The 18,161-nt window shown below is 37.3% G+C and overlaps 1 protein-coding gene across 1 annotated transcript in view; it reads right to left on the bottom strand.

The window, feature by feature from the left end:
• Positions 1–18,133, bottom strand: part of LOC137398693 (probable tRNA (uracil-O(2)-)-methyltransferase) — a 37,705-nt gene extending 19,572 nt beyond the window's left edge. Inside the window, exons 1-11 of the mRNA XM_068084885.1 lie at positions 18,046–18,133; positions 16,672–16,784; positions 15,313–15,436; positions 13,492–13,647; positions 10,692–10,791; positions 9,355–9,574; positions 9,103–9,171; positions 5,385–5,492; positions 4,483–4,554; positions 3,547–3,738; positions 655–753 (exon numbers count right to left, since the gene is read on the bottom strand). Of these exons, the coding sequence (XP_067940986.1) occupies positions 655–753; positions 3,547–3,738; positions 4,483–4,554; positions 5,385–5,492; positions 9,103–9,171; positions 9,355–9,574; positions 10,692–10,791; positions 13,492–13,647; positions 15,313–15,436; positions 16,672–16,731 (1,200 nt within the window). The 5' untranslated portion in view covers positions 16,732–16,784; positions 18,046–18,133. The remainder of the gene's footprint in view (positions 1–654; positions 754–3,546; positions 3,739–4,482; positions 4,555–5,384; positions 5,493–9,102; positions 9,172–9,354; positions 9,575–10,691; positions 10,792–13,491; positions 13,648–15,312; positions 15,437–16,671; positions 16,785–18,045) is intronic.
• Between the last annotated feature and the right edge of the window lie 28 nt (positions 18,134–18,161).

Here is an 18,161-nt window from a genome sequence, read left to right as displayed (position 1 = left end):
GTTTATACGAAACAGTGCCGTTAGGCACTATTTCGTTTTAAACAGTAAAGTTGCTGCCGCGTTAAAAAACACCGACCTGAGTCCTGCGGCCAGTACAAAGGTGCGGCCTATGTATTGTTTTATTATCGTTCGTTGGAAAATAAAGCAGATGCGGCTTATATAGGGGTGCGGTTTAAGGTCCGAAAAGTATGGTATGTACTTTCAAACCTCAATCCAGAAGAGAACTCTGTACCTACTTCATGGTGTAAGTTCTTTTCCCGATTAAAAATCCAACAGTCACTCAAAATACTGACTGGCTCTATCATGAATGACCTTGAACTCAAAGAATTAATGTTTCTTTTATCCTTTTCGAAACACTTGTTGCAGTGTTTATAAAACAAACAGAACATCAATTATTGTTGAAAGGTCATTTAACAAGCTATTTAACTATTTATCAAAACCTTCTATAGCTATATCGAACTCTGTACTGAATCATTACCATAATCCAAATTTATGCAAATGTCTTCGATACATACAAGTGTATAGGACCAATGTATGTGTTTACAAACCAGCTTGCTAAGTTAGTATTATTCACAACCTACCACGACGACCAGGCATAGCTGGAGCACCAAAGACAGCCATCAGTAGGCTAGCATAACAGCGTGGCACACTAACCTTTTTTGTGGAAGGAATTCTGAGAGAGTCCCGGCGGCAGAGAAACCCACAAACTTCTGCTATTCTCTCTACATAGCCTAAGTACTCATTGTACACACTCTACAAAAGAGACAGCACAATGGAGTTGTCAATACTTGTCATACTGATTGATGTAACACGCAATGGAGTTGTCATCCCTTGCCACACTGATTGACATGTAAAATAATGGAGTTGTCTATCCTTACCACCCTCGCCCCTATGTAGCTAAATTTTTCATGTTTAATTTGGTTTAGCTTAAAGTAGTCAAGCATTTCAAAAATGAGTTTAGATGAGGAATTCACATCTAACTGCTCCGAATACCTCCTTCCTAAAACTCATCTGCCCTACAGTCTTCTTTAGGCAGATACCTTAAAGGTTGACTTGCAGCAAAATACACATTACAGTTATTTGGTATTAAAAGATTCACCGTGTCTTACTCTGTTGTGTTGTAGGTGCAAAATATGTGGAAATGTGATTACAAGCTCTTAAAAGCTCAAAAACGAAAAGCCGCCGTAGATTGGAATCTGTTTATTTCTCTGACGTAGTCATTACAGTTTGGTTATCGTCTTGTCACGTGATGTTCTCACGTGAATTGAAAGGCCAATAAAAAGCTCAATATAAAACTTATCGTAGCACTAGCTTATGACAAACACTTCGGGTTTTACCGAAGACCCCGTATCAAATGTAGATGCTCGCTATTTTACAGTTTTGTTTCAGCATTATCTAATCGTCAAGTCGTAAGTAATCTAATCATGTGACCCAATACTTCGCAAATAATTTCTGCAGCACTTTTCGATTATCACGGTTGACCAACAGGCTCATCACGATTATCAGACAATGATATGTACTCCTTCGAGATAAAGTTAAAAAATTAAATGAATTTTTATGGTAAGTTATAGGATATCATTGCTAAAAGTGACAGCATTACAATGACGATAAAACAGACGAGTAAGCACAATAGACATGGTTTTATCGAATGCGTGAAGTATATTTGTGAAAATATTTCGATGAACGAGGTTGCATGAAAGTGTAAACAGAAACCATCCTGTAACAACTACGTCCCATTTGAGCCGTTTTGGAAAGCAAATCCAAACTACGGCGGTCCCGTGTGGCTGCAATTAACTGTTCGATTTTTAGCTTTTAAGAGCTTGTAATCACATTTCCACATATTTGGCAAATACAACACAGCAGAGTAAGACATGGTGAATGTTATGATACCAAATAACTGTAATGTAAACTTTGTTGCAAGTCAACCTTTAACAAAGTTCCCCGAGTGCTAGCACCTGTTTATCATGTTAGACATTAAACATTAACATGAAAAGTAAATACTATCATTAACCACAGAATGGCAACTGATACTCATGTGACAAATCTATGCTTAAAACTTATATAATCTCCATTTTTGAATTTTAAGAGTTGTGTTACTCCGATATATGAACATAACAGCCATTAAACCATAACTGTCACGAACAACTTTTATCGTATTTACTAGGTAAATCAGACACGCTGATTCCGATTTTGTACTCAAAATATAGATTAGTCCACTAACCTTCCAAGTCATTTAGGCTTTTTTAAAGCATTTCAATATCCGTTTCGAAAACAACATAATCGGCATTACAAGCTCCGCCCATAAATATGTGACGAAACCTAGCTTTTTCAGAAACGGAAGTTAGGAATGTTTAGTCCGATTTAGAATAATAGAGATGGATGTCTTAAAACCTATTATTATCTAAATCCAGCCTGTAAAATAATTTCAGTTTTTTTATGAAAGGGATATAAACTATTTAAAATTGCTCGCAGCTTGTTACATGACGTTTAAATGAGCTGGACGCCGAGAAAAATGAGCTCAAAAAGCGCGGTTTTATCACGAGCTAGCGTTGTTATCGCGCTTTTTAAATATGCAATGCTAAAAAGCTTATCTACCTTTCAGAAAAGACTGATATTATTTTTAAGGCTGAATTTAGATATCAATGGATTTTAAAACACCCATCTCTATTATTCTAAATCGGTCTAAACATCCCTACGTAACTTCTGTTCCTAAAAAGCTAGGTTACGTCACGTATTTATGGGCGGAGCTTGTTATGCCGATCGTGTTGTTTTTGAGACCAGTATTAAAACGCTATAAAAAATCCTTCATTACTCTGAAAGTTAGTGGCCTAATCTTTATTTTGATTACAAAATCGGAATCAGCGTGTCTGATTTACCTAGTAAATACGATAAAGGTTGTTCGTAGCAGTTATGGTTTAAAGTGGTGTGCACGCAGAAAACCAATGCTACAATGACAAATAAAATTCTATCCTAACTTATAAAGACACCTAATGAAAGTGAAAGGGATTAAGATGTAGTAACATGTATAAATAATTAACTTAAAATCGTCTTCCCCTGCTCCAACTCGAACATTGAACTGGATGTTACAGTAGTGGCTCAACTTTTCAGTTTCTGTTTAAATTATATTGAAACTGGCAGTCATCTGGGCCAAGAAAAATTGTCAGGTACAAATAGTAATTACTAATGTACAATTATTCCGAAGTGCTATAAGAAGATTGATTGGCGCAGGTCTACTTCGCTGCATGGAGCGAGTTCAAACCCAGCACGATGCAATCTTTTTCCTAACCTCCAATTGTAGACGGATGGACACAGTTCTATTGTAGTAAATAAGATTGTCCACAATCACTGAGAGCTGAACTGATAAATCCAACATTCATTCCACGGCTACAGTGAACAGATCACACTCAGACCGGAAGATCTATGGATGCTTTTTTGTTATATCTGAGGTTATTCAGCGGTAATTCATAAATAAACCCTACAAAGAGTTGGTACATAAGAGGTTTACTCTGCATGGCAGATATGGTTTAAATGTACGCAGCAGCTGACCTGAGAAGCATCAATTCTTTGATATTTACTGTAGAAGTCATGGGGACAGCACGGCAGCACAAAGAAGCGGCACCGTCTCGAAGAACGAGCTGCCATGACGGGAATCCATGGCGTGAGCTCATCGCTGTGGTTTCCAATCAGCCAATCGGCTTGAGGGAACAGGCCGGACTCCGAAGGAATTAAGGAAAGTTCCTATGATAGGCAAATGCATAATTAATTTGGTGAAAACAAAATGGAGTTGTCTTCACGATGGAAAAAGTCAACCATAAATATGCACGTGTTGCTTAGCAGGTATTGCCCAGGATTTCTCTCGTTTTTAATCAGATACCCCGCAACATGTGTGTAGATATTGAAAGCTAACTGTGAGACAGCTTTCACAATAAGAATCCATGAGGGCATCGGTCCTTCATGCATAAGAGGGCGCTTGAGGTTTCAACTTTTGAGTTTTGAATTAGATAGATGTTCAAGAAATTGGTTTTCAGAAACTAGATGGAGTTTTGAAATCAAATATTTTTGACGATCTGGCAGAAGACATGAGCGTATGCACAGGAAGTTTGGATGAAATCAGCCAAAAAAATGTGGAAATGCAGACAGACACAATGGCAATGTAGGATTTATTAATATAAATTTGTAGGCTGCATTCATTGTCTCCTCTTGAATAATAGGGAAGACAACTATTGCTTTGGAATTAAACTGTCACGCAAGACCTTCCAAAACTAGGTTGGTGATAGACAATCTCTTACTATTTGTTTTCTTATTTATAATGCATGTGGGTGGCTATTAATAAACATTGTTACAAAGGCTCCAGCAATTGTCTTCTCAGACAGACTTATCTGAGAAGCCAATTCCTAGCTAAAGATGAAAATACAGGGCCACAAAACACAATATGAGCAGCTCTATCCACTGACTGCCAGGTCAGGCGACCTTATGACGTACCCTTAGATCAGCGATGCCAGCAAATAAATCCCAGACTTTCCGCTTTCTCACATCGATGCCGTAGCCTGAGTACTACAAACAGACAGACGCATTGAGCTTCCTTAAACTAAACAAAGATATGGATACAAGACGTAGGGCTTGATGGGTACATGCATTGTTTTGCATTCATTTTATTGCATAGTTAGCTAGTAGGAACAAGCATGTCGGCGTGAGAGAACAAGATAGGACTGCATGATAGACAAGAAAAAGGAAAGAGAGAAGGTGATGAAGCAACGAAAGGACGATGCATGCTCTAGTGATAAAAAAGACATTCACTGTGTTTCCATGCTTCAAATAGTTTCGGAGTTGCTTCCACTTGAATCCTAAAAACAGTAAAATTGGAAACCCATTTGTCGCCATTTCGCTTTGCTAAATTTGTGCAAAGGTATTTGCTGTGAGTTTACTTCAACATCATAGAAGTGCTCACTCTTGATGGATCTGAATTGATAATACTTGGTCAAGCTCTACCCAATAGCTGTAAAAAATTCAGCACGCAAACACGCGGTTCTCTGCAATGAAAGCGTTCTACTGCTCCTCACTACTTCTTCAGCTTGACCTTTTGCTTTTACTTGCCAGGGATTGCAGGAATTGCTCGTAAGAGGATGACAAAATAATTACTGTTTTGGTGCGACTAGTCGACTATGCATGAATTGAAAAGTGACCTTGACCCGAAAGCGAGTCTACATTAACATGTTTTATTTTGAGGGATTCACCACGAATCTTAAAAAGACCTATAGTACAACACCAAATCTTTGAAGCAGTAGTGTCAATTCTTCAGCAGCAGATAACTCTGAACCCAGTCAGGCATTGAAACACTGTTTGGAATTACAGGGTAACTGACAAATGATTCACTCATATATTACCCCCTGATGCGACAGAATATAGACCAACAATCCATTACCACATCCGAGGTCTGCAAACGTCTGTTTGGCTGTGATATTCATTCTCTCCCTCTCATCTTCCCACAGACACTGTAAGGGCAAGTAAAGCATGTATGAGTATTGCAATAGAACATGATTGGAGCCTGACGTGAGGCACCAGAAATTCTATCGTACCGCGCAATCTCTATTTCAGCGCTCTTATTTTCAACTCTTCCCTGGTAGAAGGGCTCTATTAGAGGTGAACCTTAAAGGTTGACTTGCAGCAAAATTCACATAACAGTTATTTGGTATCAAAAGATTCACCATGTCTTACTCTGTGGTGTTGTAGGTGGCAAATATGTGGAAATGTGATTACAAGCTCTTAAAAGCTAAAAAACGAACAGTTAATAGCAGCCACACGAGACCGCCGTAGTTTGAATCCTCTTTCCAAAACAGCTCAAATGGGACGTAGCTGTACAAGATGGTTTCTGTTTACACTTTCATCCAACTTCATTCGTCGAAATATTTTCACAAATATACTTCACGCATTCAATAAAACCATGTCTACTGTTCTTACGCGTCTATTTTATCGTCATTATAATGCTGTCACTTTCAGCACTGATATCTTATGACTTACAGTAAAAATTTGTTTAATTTTTTAACCTTAGCTCGAAGGAGTACATATCATTGTCTGATAAACATGACGAGCCTGTTGGTCCCCTGTGATAATCGAAAAATGCTGCAAAAATTATTTGCGAAGTATTGGGTCACATGATCATATTACGACTTAACGATTAGATCAAGCCGAAACAAAACTGTAAAGTAGCGAGCGTCTATATTTGATACGGGGTCTTCGGTATAACCCAAAGTGTTTGTCATAAACTAGTGCTACGATAAGTTTTATATTGAGCCTTTTATTGGCCTTTCAATTTTGAGAACATCACGTGACAAAACAATAACCAAATGTAATGACTACGTCAGAGAAATAAACTGATTCCAATCTACGGCGGCTTTTTGTTTTTGAGCTTTTAAAAGCTTGTAATCAAATTTCCACACATTTTGCACCGACAACACAGCAGAGTAAGACATAGTCAATCTTTTGATACCACTGTAATGTGAATTTTATTGCAAGTCAACCTTTAAATAAAGGTGGCACTCGAATAGAGGTTTTACAGTAGATGAAAAGGTAGAGGTCAGTAGACATTGGAAAAGCGACCACACTAATCATAACAACACCCTTAGACCTGTGAGTCTCGCACAGGTCTGTGTATAAGTTAAAAATGTTTCATGTTGCAGTCCAACTTAGGTTTCCAACGTATATCTGTTTGAGAAAAGTGTGCGCAAAGCAAATTGTTTAAAATCTGAAAGAATTTTTCTCCTCAGCAACAACCGTTATTATAATGGAAGCTGTGTTTGTCCGTCTGAAGCCATGGCTGAACTTTGGCAAAAAGATGCATCGTACGAGTATTGAACTTGTGGCATTCAAATTGGTAGACCAAAATTTGCAGCAATCAACGCCTCATGGCCTTTTGGAATGATTGCGCCGATAATATTCTCTGCGCTAACAACAAACCATATGATCTCTCACAGCATACTATATGGCCAGGGTGCTAGTGTAAATAATTCTACTTCCCTAAAAAACATTCAAAAAAGAACTTGTATCATAAACTGTATATTAAGATGGAAGGAATTTGTGTAAAGTACATTTAACTTTACACAAGTATTCTATTAATCGAGTAGGTCGGTTGTAATATCTGCAGCAGATCATACCTTAGCCTCATTTCCTAAGATCGTCGCATCTTTTATGCCAGTGATAAATAAAGATAATACTCTAGTGTACAACGTAATACGCTAGTACCGGTTCCAATAATCGAATACTATAAATAGAAATAAAAGTGTCTGTGGGTTTCCTTATTATAAATATGCTTGAGTTTAGAATATTGTTCAGCATTTTGGAGAAAAATATTTGAAATTTTTTGTTTGAACTTCACTTTAATCAATATCTGGATTACTCAAAATCTGAGTTTGCGGTGCATTTTCATAAACGCTCACTTTCCATCAGTAACTGAGGTAAAGAGATGGTAACAATACTATATTGTTACAATTTTAGTGTCACAATAATATGTAACAATAATGTAAAACGTTAGCAGTTTAACCTGTGATCATGTTTTACCGATTTCAATATTAAAATATTCAGCAATCAGATCAATTGACAAAACTTGATCGTGATTACGACGCTGTGAGTGATATACCAATGGCCTTGCATACTGATAAGTGTGACACCAATGAGTGGTGAGTTGGCCCCCGTGTTGGAGCGTCAGTATACCGAGCTGAATGTTGATAATTCAAATCCCGTATGAAGCAATCTTGTATCCAAACCTCTTCAAACAGACGAACAAACCCAGCTCCTATTATAGCTAATATTTAATATTCCGACAAAGTACTTATTTCTCTTCATATTTTCCAAAGTGTCTGAGTGAGTGAATGATAGCTGTAACTAACAATGAAAATGCGCAACCCTTTTGATCAATTGTAGTGGAGTGCTGAGTTTTCCTTAGGGGTGTACCGATGTTACAAATAGTTCTTTAGAGTTATAGGGATGTACCAATATTACAAATGGAACTTTACTTAGTAATAGGGATGCAGCGATGTTACAAAAGGTTTCTTACAAGGTTATAGGGATGCACAAATGTTACAAATGGAACCTTACTTAGTTATAGGGATGCACCAATGTTACAAAAAGTTTCTTACAGAGCTATAGGGATGCACCAATGTTACGAATGGAACCTCAGTTATAGGTATGCACCGATGTTACACATGAAACCTTAGTTATACGGATGCACCGATGTTATAAATGGTTTCTTACAGAGTTATAGGGAAGCACCAATGTTACAAATGGGTCCTTACTTAGTTATGGGGATGCACCAAATCTACAAATAATTCCTTACAGAGTTATAGGGATGCACCGATGTTACGAATGGAACCTTAGTTATAGGGATGCACCGATGTTACAAATGGAACCTTGCTTAGTTATACGGATGCATCGATGTTATAAACAGGTTCTTACTCAATTATAAGAATGTACCCATGCTGCAAAAGGTTCAGTACTTAGTCATAAGAACTCACCAATTTTACAAATGATTTCTTGCTAAATACCAATCATGCAGTGTTTATAGTTTTCAGCAGTGAATTCCAGAAGTTTTCTACTCATAACTTAAGACAATTCATAAAACAATGCATAAACATATACTTTTGTAGACACGTATTAATATGAAAAGAGAAATGGCAGTGCACTGGGTGACACTGGGAGTGTCAAAGCTGTAAATCACTGAAGTCGATATATAAATTGTACGTTTTTTAGCACAAATCGTGAAATATTTAATCTTTAGTAGTAATCTGTATTTTAAAATGCAATACATTATTTCATTTAAAATCAAAATCTTTGTTTAATTTTAAAACATAAAAATTGGTCATGGTTACTGCCAATCATGATAGAGCAGCATGCATAAATACCAAACACCCTTAATATGCATGTATGAGTTGACAACTCCCCCGAATTGTCAGTTAATTTCTTATGCTTCCAGTGTGCTTCAGCTTTATTTCATCTTTATTTACACTTATATATTATTTATAATTATACTTTATTTATACCTTATATATTATTTTATACTTTATTTTATTTCACCAAAATGCCATGATTATTTTAGTTAGAGAAACTTACAATGAGATAGCAGGCTATGGCGACATCCTCGTACACAAACTTGAGAGGGTCAGTGCATTCGGGCCAAATCTGCAAAAGATACTCAAGTTAAAAAAGAAAACGGAAGCTAATCAGGTAGTCAAAATCATAAAACAAAAAGAGAAACAATGCATAGAGCAAAGGCTTAACTAAAGTTAAACATGTCTCGATGTTTCATGTCACTGAAACGCTATGTTTGTAGAACCGGCAATACTACTGATGGGGGAAACACACCTCTGTAATCGCCTTTCCATAGATATCCTTCATAGACGTGTACTTCTTGTAGTACTTTTCAACATCAACTAATTTCATACTACTCCTGTCTCCAGAGTGTGACAACTCAGCTCCAGACTCCGCCCACTTGGTGAGACTCGGCAGAAGAACTGATCGGAGCCATTGTTCACTGGTGGTTGTTGCCTTCAGCTGAGGTTGTTTGTTTACGTCTAGAGTCAAGCTGAGAAATAAGAACATAGGCTATACATGGAAAGGAATAACAAACACTACCAGTATAAATCTATGCAAATAATATTGGATGAATGTTTTTAGCTAAAAATGACTCAATTCTTGCAATAAATCTTTTGTGAAGTCGACTAAGTGATAGTCAAGAACAACTTAACAGACATGTCCTCTGGATAGGCCACCATCCAAATACGAACAAGAGGGCGGAGCCTAGCGGACAACAGTAAATAAAGGCGCATGATAAAGACACAGTATCAGCGCATATGAAATGCTCACTTGTATTGCTCTGTACAAACATATTTATACTATTGCGCAAGGCTACGACCACATTTTATTGAAAACTGCAGAAGAGTTTAGCAATAACAAGGCAAAGGCAATAGTAAAGCATCTGGAATCCAACAGGGCCAAGTAACAGACAGGCTGGAATCTACTAGTCCTTGAAAAACGATCACAAATTAGAAATACAAACTTAACTGAATATATCATTAGATACTAAACATAATTATAAATATAAATTAGATACCAAGGTGTCAGGCTGGCTTAGTGGTATCATCTTTGACTATCAACCATGGGGTTGGTGGTTCGAGCCCTGCTTAATGCCAATCTGACAAAAAGCTCTCAGCAAGCTTTAAACCCCAAATTGCTGGACATTGCAGAACTGACAATGTGGGCACGTTAAAGATCCACCTCTGTCCTTCACACATAGGACAAGTGAAAATGGCTACCTGGCTCTGTCAGACTGGACGTATTGCAAAAGATGTATCCCTTCAAGTTAATCTGACAGTTCCAGAAGAAGCCCTTAATAAGTGTTAGGACCACCCAAGGTAGCTTATAAAAAAACCTAGTCCTGGTGGTGTGTTTCTCTACTATAGAACACCACCAAGCAGTGTCACCACATAACGGAATCATGCCATTATTATTTTTACCAAAAATAAACATGTATTTTCTCACAGAAATGTTTTTTTAGTATCGCATTAAAGAAATGTACAATGATAATCATTGTAGCCAAGTTGACCTAGTAATTTGCTGACTAGATGTAAATCTAATTTGTATTTCAACTCTTGAGTACAGAACTGAACAAGCTAAGTTTATATATGGTAAGCAATTCTTACCGCATAGAGTCAGTGTTTATGATTATGGAGTAGACAACTCCAACTGCGACAAGCTGAGACCCACTTCGTTCCACTGGTATAAAATGGTAGACCTTGGAATCTGTAAACATGCAGTAGAAGAGTCTAAACTCTACATAGACCAGCTTATATGCTGTTTAGAGTCAGTTTGTCTGTGGAGGACATATCAAGTGATCAATACGAAAAATCTATACTATGTCCGGCGAAATCGTCGATGACCTGCACCTTAGCGCTGCATGCTTGGGTCAGGCAGTATGGTTGATTAGAGGTGACCCTGTTCTCAGTATCTGCCATTTCCGGAACTGTCAGATTAACCTGAAGGAACGCATTTCACAGCACACCCAGTCTGACAGAGCCAGGTAGCTATGTCACTTGCCCAAGGTGAGAAGGACAGAGGTGGATCTTTAACATGCCCACACTGTCAGTGTGGTACACGGGGCCTCTAAGTTATGGCCTAGACCTAGCCTGTATTGACAAACTGTTGTTTTTGCGGAGTTGTATCTCTGTCGAGCGAGCGAGCAAAACAGCTTGTCACAAGACGCACTGCACCTGATGCATCAGCTGCACTTAAAGGGAGTTGTTCTCTTCCATCTATGCGGTTGAAGCATCAGACTTGTAAGGCCGGCGGCATACTTTCGGCACATTAGCATGACTTGATCTCTTAATATTTTGTGGAATTATCGATGGTAGTTGTATGAAAGAGATATTGTGAGCCGCAGATCCCAAAATCAAACAGGCTTATTTCGACAATGATTCGATATGCGATATAGTTCAGGGCTACTTAAAATTTGTATTTACATGTTGTTTCTGCAAGGGACATTGATGGAACAAGAGCTATTACTTCTTTATTGCAATAGCTTTCGTTCTGTCAATGTGTCCATGGCAGAAATCTTTCACAACTGATACTGTATCTATTTCAACATCCTTATATATGTGTAATATTAGAAGATTATTTAGACGAGCCTGCCCAATAGTGCTCCTCATCGATGTTTTGATTTGCTTCAATGCAGAAAAAGATCTCTCACTAATTCCATTAGTGGCAGGCAAAACCAATAGTAGATTAGTGAGCCTCTCCACTTCATAGTGAGAAGCAACTAGCTAGAAGTTCACACACTTCACGAGAAGCAACTAGCGCTCCAGCTCTAATAATTACTAAATAGTAATTGGAAGTTCCAAGTGAATGAGCTAGACTGCAATTCTTAGTACTCAGCGGCCGAAAAGTACTAAAAAGTTGGGGCAGCTCACCTGCCCCAGGGAAATCGGGCCTGCTACCACTACTACCAGAGAATACGGGCTACCACGACTACTAGTAGAACCAGCTAACAATGTTCATAACTAACCATCCAAAACTTTCATCCAACCTGCAAGCCACATGTAAATACAAATGAACTATACTCACATATAACTAGAACTATACTCGCATATCGAATCATTGTCAAAGCCCGTTTGATTTTGGGATCTGCGGCTCACAATATCTCTTTCATACAACTACTATCACTAATCCCACAAAATATTAAGAGGTCAAGTCATGCGAATGTGCCGAAAGTGTGCCGCCAGCCTTACAAGTCTGATGCGTTAACCAGATAGACGGAAGAGAACAACTCCCTTTAAGTGCAGCTGATGCATCAGGTGCAGTGCGTTTTGTGACAAGCTGTTGTTTTGCTCGCCCGCTCAAAGGAGGGACAACTCCGCAAAAACAACAGTTTTTCAAGACAGGCTAGGTCTAGACCCGAAAGACCCAGTAATTTAGAGTGGAAAGCTTGCTGAGAGCTTTTTGTCAGATCAGCATTAAGCTGGACTCAAACCACCAACCTCATGGTTGACAGTTAAATGCTACCACTAGACCACTCTGACACCCCAAAATCTATAACAAGATAACATGTATAACTACAGGCAGCAATACGAGCTATTGCTGTCTAAATATAATATCAACAGGCTACACCACTACCTATCCCAACGGACGAGAACTTTAAACGTAGGATACAGCCAGCCATCCGGATAGCATCTTCAGAATGGCTAGATGAAGCTAGATAGCTAGAAAGCAAAATATTAGGATATTAAATAAGGGTTAATAAAACCTTTCTGCATTGGAAAGAGCCTCTACATGAAGTAATTTAGTTGATTCACAACTAATAGAGAGATTGTCAGGTGTAATAACCATCTGCACATCTGTCGATCAAAGTGTTGAGTTACAAAGCTGCATATTGTAAGATCAAATCCCGCATGATGCATATTTTTCCCCAGCATCCAACCTTTACATTGGACAGACAAATGACTTTTGTTATAGCAAAGCTCCTGCAGAAATCAATGTTACTTTCAGTTATGGTAAACCAGTATTCTCCGAATTATCGTTGTTGGATTCCGCGATTGCCTCCGCTTGGCATGCAAGGATCTTTGGAGATGTCTCACGGTGAATAGCAAAACAAATGATTCATGGTGAATAGAATGAACAAGTCACGATGAATAGCAAGCGGAACGACTCACAGTAAATAGCAAGAAGAACAACTCCCATTGAATAGCAAAAGAGATAATCCAAAGATAAAAGCAAACATTCAGAAAGAGGTCGTAAGATTAGCAAAAAAGCTAACGTACACAGGAAAAGTGAATGACAAAAAAATAATTCACAGTGAACAACAAACCATAAATTAAATTCCACTAAATAGTCAACAAATTATTTCAGGAAAAGGGGCATACAACTCCAACTTGACATACTTGGATACAACTAAAAACTGAAACATCATGGAAAGAGCGTGGACCAGCTGCACCTTCTTGATTTAGTTACCTGAAATGATGAGCTCATGAGGGAAAAGTACTGAGCTCTGTTTGGGAATGAGTCGTCTCACCCTGCACTTTACTTGGCTATCGAGAGGTCTTGATGCAACCAGTTCTTCCAATACCTGCACTAGCTGACTTGCAGGTGAAAGTTCATGGCCCACACCTGCGCAATATCGCTGAATGGTTGATGAAATTATCACAAAAACGAATAAAAATTATCTGGTTAATCCACAATACAAAGTGAAATTCTATTGTCTTGTTGTACTGGCTAAAGAATGTATATGAAAATCTATTCAAAGATCCCTACTCCACAGAATTCAGGTGCCTAGCAAGGGCACTCATCAACTCTCAAATATATCTTTTGTGTCGCGGGCAGGCTTAAATCTTGTTGTTTAAAACCCATCCTCCAGATAAACTATCTTACTTTTAGCAATTTGCCTAAAATCTGTGCCAAAAGGTCAAGTTGCAATTAATTTGGATCTTTACTAGTGGTCATCCAACAACCAGTAGTTACCCAAGTTGACCTTTGACCTCCTTGAAACTTCAGTGATTATAAACATACCTAAATGGTGAATAATAATATATCATTTTTTATAAACCAGACCTGCCGTATAGTCAGATATTTTAGAGTTCAAGCTACCCTAACGGCTAACACAATGGTATCTATGTCATTATAAGTAGACTTAACACATTTTAATCAGCATTTATTAAGCTGACATCGCAATCAAGGAACATTCAAAGAACAGGGACGCTTTTGGGAAAAGGGTTTTAATGGTCAAAGCGGCCTACAGCAGCCCAAATAAACCATTCAGAGTGCCACTTTTTGAATTCCTATAATTCACATCTTCGTAATGTAAATAGACAACAGCGTAGGCATTGTTGAGAAATGCTTTAAATTTCCCAACTTTAGGTCAAGATCGCAACTTGACATCAGCTTGTGAATACACTGGAGACCAATAATGCTTAGCTTTTTGATAAGAATGCACCGATGTTACTAATGGTTCCTTAATTAAAGCCTGGTTTCCATATGACAGCGCAATGATTGTGCGCAGCCCAGTGATCGTACGCGATGCATTGCTTGGGCTGCGATGCAGTGTTTCCATATCACGCATAGGCGCCATGCTTGCATTGGACAGGGTGGATAATTTCCTTACTTTTTAGTAGGAGAGATACATATTTGGAAAAACAGCCCTTTGTTGCGAAATTGCGCTGTCATATGAAAACCAGGCTTACTCTTTCGTACGGGAGACCGATTTCTTTGGAACACAGCCCTCCGTTTGAATTGTGGGATAGGTTGAAAAGGTCTAGCGGTGTATTGTGAGTTACATCATCGCGCGCACCCATCGCAAGGATCCATTCAGTTAGATCCTTGTGATCAGCATATGCACGTCGCGCGATCGTCGACGTTTTCATATCACAGCCGGCCTACGCATGACGCCGTGTGCCTTGTTGCGCGCCTTGCGCTGTCGTATGGAAACCGGGCTTTAGTTAGTTATAGGAATGTGCCAATATTTCAAATCTGTAGAGAAAAGAAGATCTCCCTTTAGCGTTCAAGTTATTAATAAGCTTTTTCCCTCCCACTACAAGTCATAACTTTTAATGATTTGAAAAGAGCCGCAAAGTAAACTACTGTCGTGTAGTAAAATTTAAGGGCTAAAACAAAGTATCAGCTTACTGTTTCACACATTCAGCAGAAGAACTTTCATTCAAAAAGACAACTATCAGCGACAAACCAAAATAGAAGCTTTGAGGTAAAGGAAAATGTTGTAAAATTTCGCAGAAGAGTACATTTACAGGAAAACAGAAGAGATACAGAAATACAACTCACCATTTGCATTCTTCAGTTTTATAACCTGGCAGATTTCAGAAAGGAAAGTCTCCCATGAAACCTCACAGGAATCTACCTCTTTCGTAAAGTCATTGACAGCTCCACCACACCGTCGGTTCACCACCTGAATGTCACACACACCAGAAGATTCTGAACTTAGAAAACGCTCTGACCACATATTGATAACATTTATGATACTATCATAAATTAAAATAAAATAATATGATTAGGAAATATTTTAAAATGATGAGGCTGATGGAGCCACGTTGAGACAGCAAGATTTGATGCATCGTTACTTCTGGAGTGTTTTTTTGCTAAGTCTGTCTTGTCTGCTGGGAACTAACAGCTTATAACTGATGAATTACAACTTATTGTGCGCAAAGACTATACGAAAGCTCCGTCGTCAAACTTCTGATTGTGATAACCTCTGTATTCGCGCCTTCCAATATGCGATGAAAATGTTTTAAGCAAATATCTGTCTCAACACGCGATGGACTGCTGAAATTTATCCAACCATTAAAGAAGATTAAAACGATTAAAAGTTAAAGATTAAAATGAAGCCATTAAAGATTAAAAAGATTCAGAAAACCATTAGCGATGTGAGTAAATGAAAAAAGCTGATGGAAAATAAAAGTAAAATGCAAAAATAATAAACAACATATCAATTGTCTTAATTTAAGTACCAATTAATTTGTATTTCAATTTCGAGACTTGTGCGAATACAGGTTAGAAATCAGCAAGTATTACTTGTCAGTAATTGAACTTAAATAAAATTGGATAATGATTGAAGATTTATCTACCATAAACTGTTTCTACAACGAATACCTCAGTGATTGTCTAGATGGCATTACGAGTTCAGAAATTAGGTCTTTGATATACAGCAGGAATCAGCAGCTCATTTAAAATTAAGATGTTGAAAAATAAATGAACAAAAAGTCAAACTTTGGTCATAAAGGTTGTAGCTGTAGTTCTTGGATTACACAGTAGGTTGATTAATCACTGTTTTTTTTAATAGTTATAGACTGCATGCATCATACATGCAATCACATGGTACATGCAATCTTATGATACAGATAGACATATAATTCTCTTTAACAATATCTTCCTATGATCACATTGTGTTGATAGAACCCCATCTTCACATATTGTAACAGTTTTATTGATGACTACAAAAGTTTTTACACAACATTACGTCAAACTTGACACCAGGCAATAGATCTCTACGCATGAACTAACAGAATATTATCAAACAAATGATTTTCTTATTTTGTTTTGGATTACCATAAACCCTATAGACCTGTTATAAACCCCCCCCCCCTAAGCTATGAAAATGTAATGGGATGTGACAATGGAGCCTACCTGCGGGCGATGTAAGTATATGTCTAGAGCGGCATGAAAGTCCTCTAAAGAAGGCATCATGGAGAGTTAACCTAAGATCTCTGTGTGATTTACGAGGTCCAAAACTTCCATTGCTTGTAAATAAAAACAATTCTGTTAGTAAACCCCATTACAATGATCGCTTAAAGCAATACACAAGGTGTATTTTAAAACCAGGTCAGATAAACATAATAGTTAAAACCTTCAAATGTGGTCAGAAATTAACCTGGAGTGTGATCAAAGTTTTATCTTCGGGTAAGATTAACAGTAATTACTGTTCATCAATTTCAAAGAATTGAGAATTCTTTTGATAAAAAACATCAGGCAACTGTTGTTGACCCTGGCCTAGCCAAGAAATAGACAGGTTCAAATGCTGCCATCGGATATTGCTTATTTTCTCGCATAGCCTACATGCAAGTTAGAAAGATTTTATGATCGGTACAAAAAAGGAAAATAATTTTGGGATGACGCTTTTCCAAAAACAATACTTGCGGTGAAACAAAATAATTATCAATAAATCTTTTTATTATCAGTTTGTTTATTATTATTAAAATTAAATAAACTATTACTAATACGACATTAATAATAATATACTTATTACCTAACTAATAATAAAAATAAATTATCATTTATAATAATTTTTGTTATTATTATTAATAGGAAGAAAAGTAATAATAATAGTCGCTTGATTACTACAGAGTGTCAAAAACTCTTATTTTAAGCTTGCTGAATAAAACTCAGGGACCAGCGACATTTTGTTAAGCATCAGCAATTCACTGACAATATAACATATCCTATAACAATACTAATTAATAACAGTGTACTAAGTATTTTAAGTTTTGACTGCTAACAAGCATTCAAAACTTCAAGGTCAAGCTGTGAAATCATTGCTACAATACAAAAAATTACTTTCAATGAGAATATTACTGTCAGTCTAGCTGTACTAAACGATACTATATCTGAAGCAAAAACTCCACATATATATGTATATATAGTTTATACTATATATAGAACATATATAGTTTCAGCTTTACTTGGTAAGGACTGTTAAACATAACATGACATACTTAGCAATCAACAGTGCATACTTTCAAGAACTTTTAAGCGCCTCCTTCTGTTGAAAGCGATGCTCTGTTAAGCCTACTGTAAAGATCCCATCACATCTCCCAATTGCAATTATTTTGTTTGTATTTTATTTAGTCCTCTCTGTATGAATGATTAAAATTTATTAGCACGTGTCCCACTAATAACGCAAGCTCTGAATACATCTACTACTCAACTTGTCAATTGACACACAACTTTCGTTTTTAATAATACATATTTAGCAATTTCATGACTTTCCATAATGCTAATTACCACGTTCATTCATTTTCCAACAGCTTCTTTCAAGTTAGCGCAGATGAATCTACAGGTTAATTAAGCGCGGCTTAGGACCGTAAATTTTTATTTTGTTTAATAAAAAATTGCAAAAC

The sequence above is a fragment of the Watersipora subatra genome, chromosome 6, assembly GCF_963576615.1.
Source record: "Watersipora subatra chromosome 6, tzWatSuba1.1, whole genome shotgun sequence".
In the NCBI taxonomy this organism is placed as follows: Eukaryota; Metazoa; Bryozoa; class Gymnolaemata; order Cheilostomatida; family Watersiporidae; genus Watersipora; species Watersipora subatra.
Note: the sequence above shows the minus strand (reverse complement) of the source record. Positions and strands in the feature narration are given on the sequence as shown.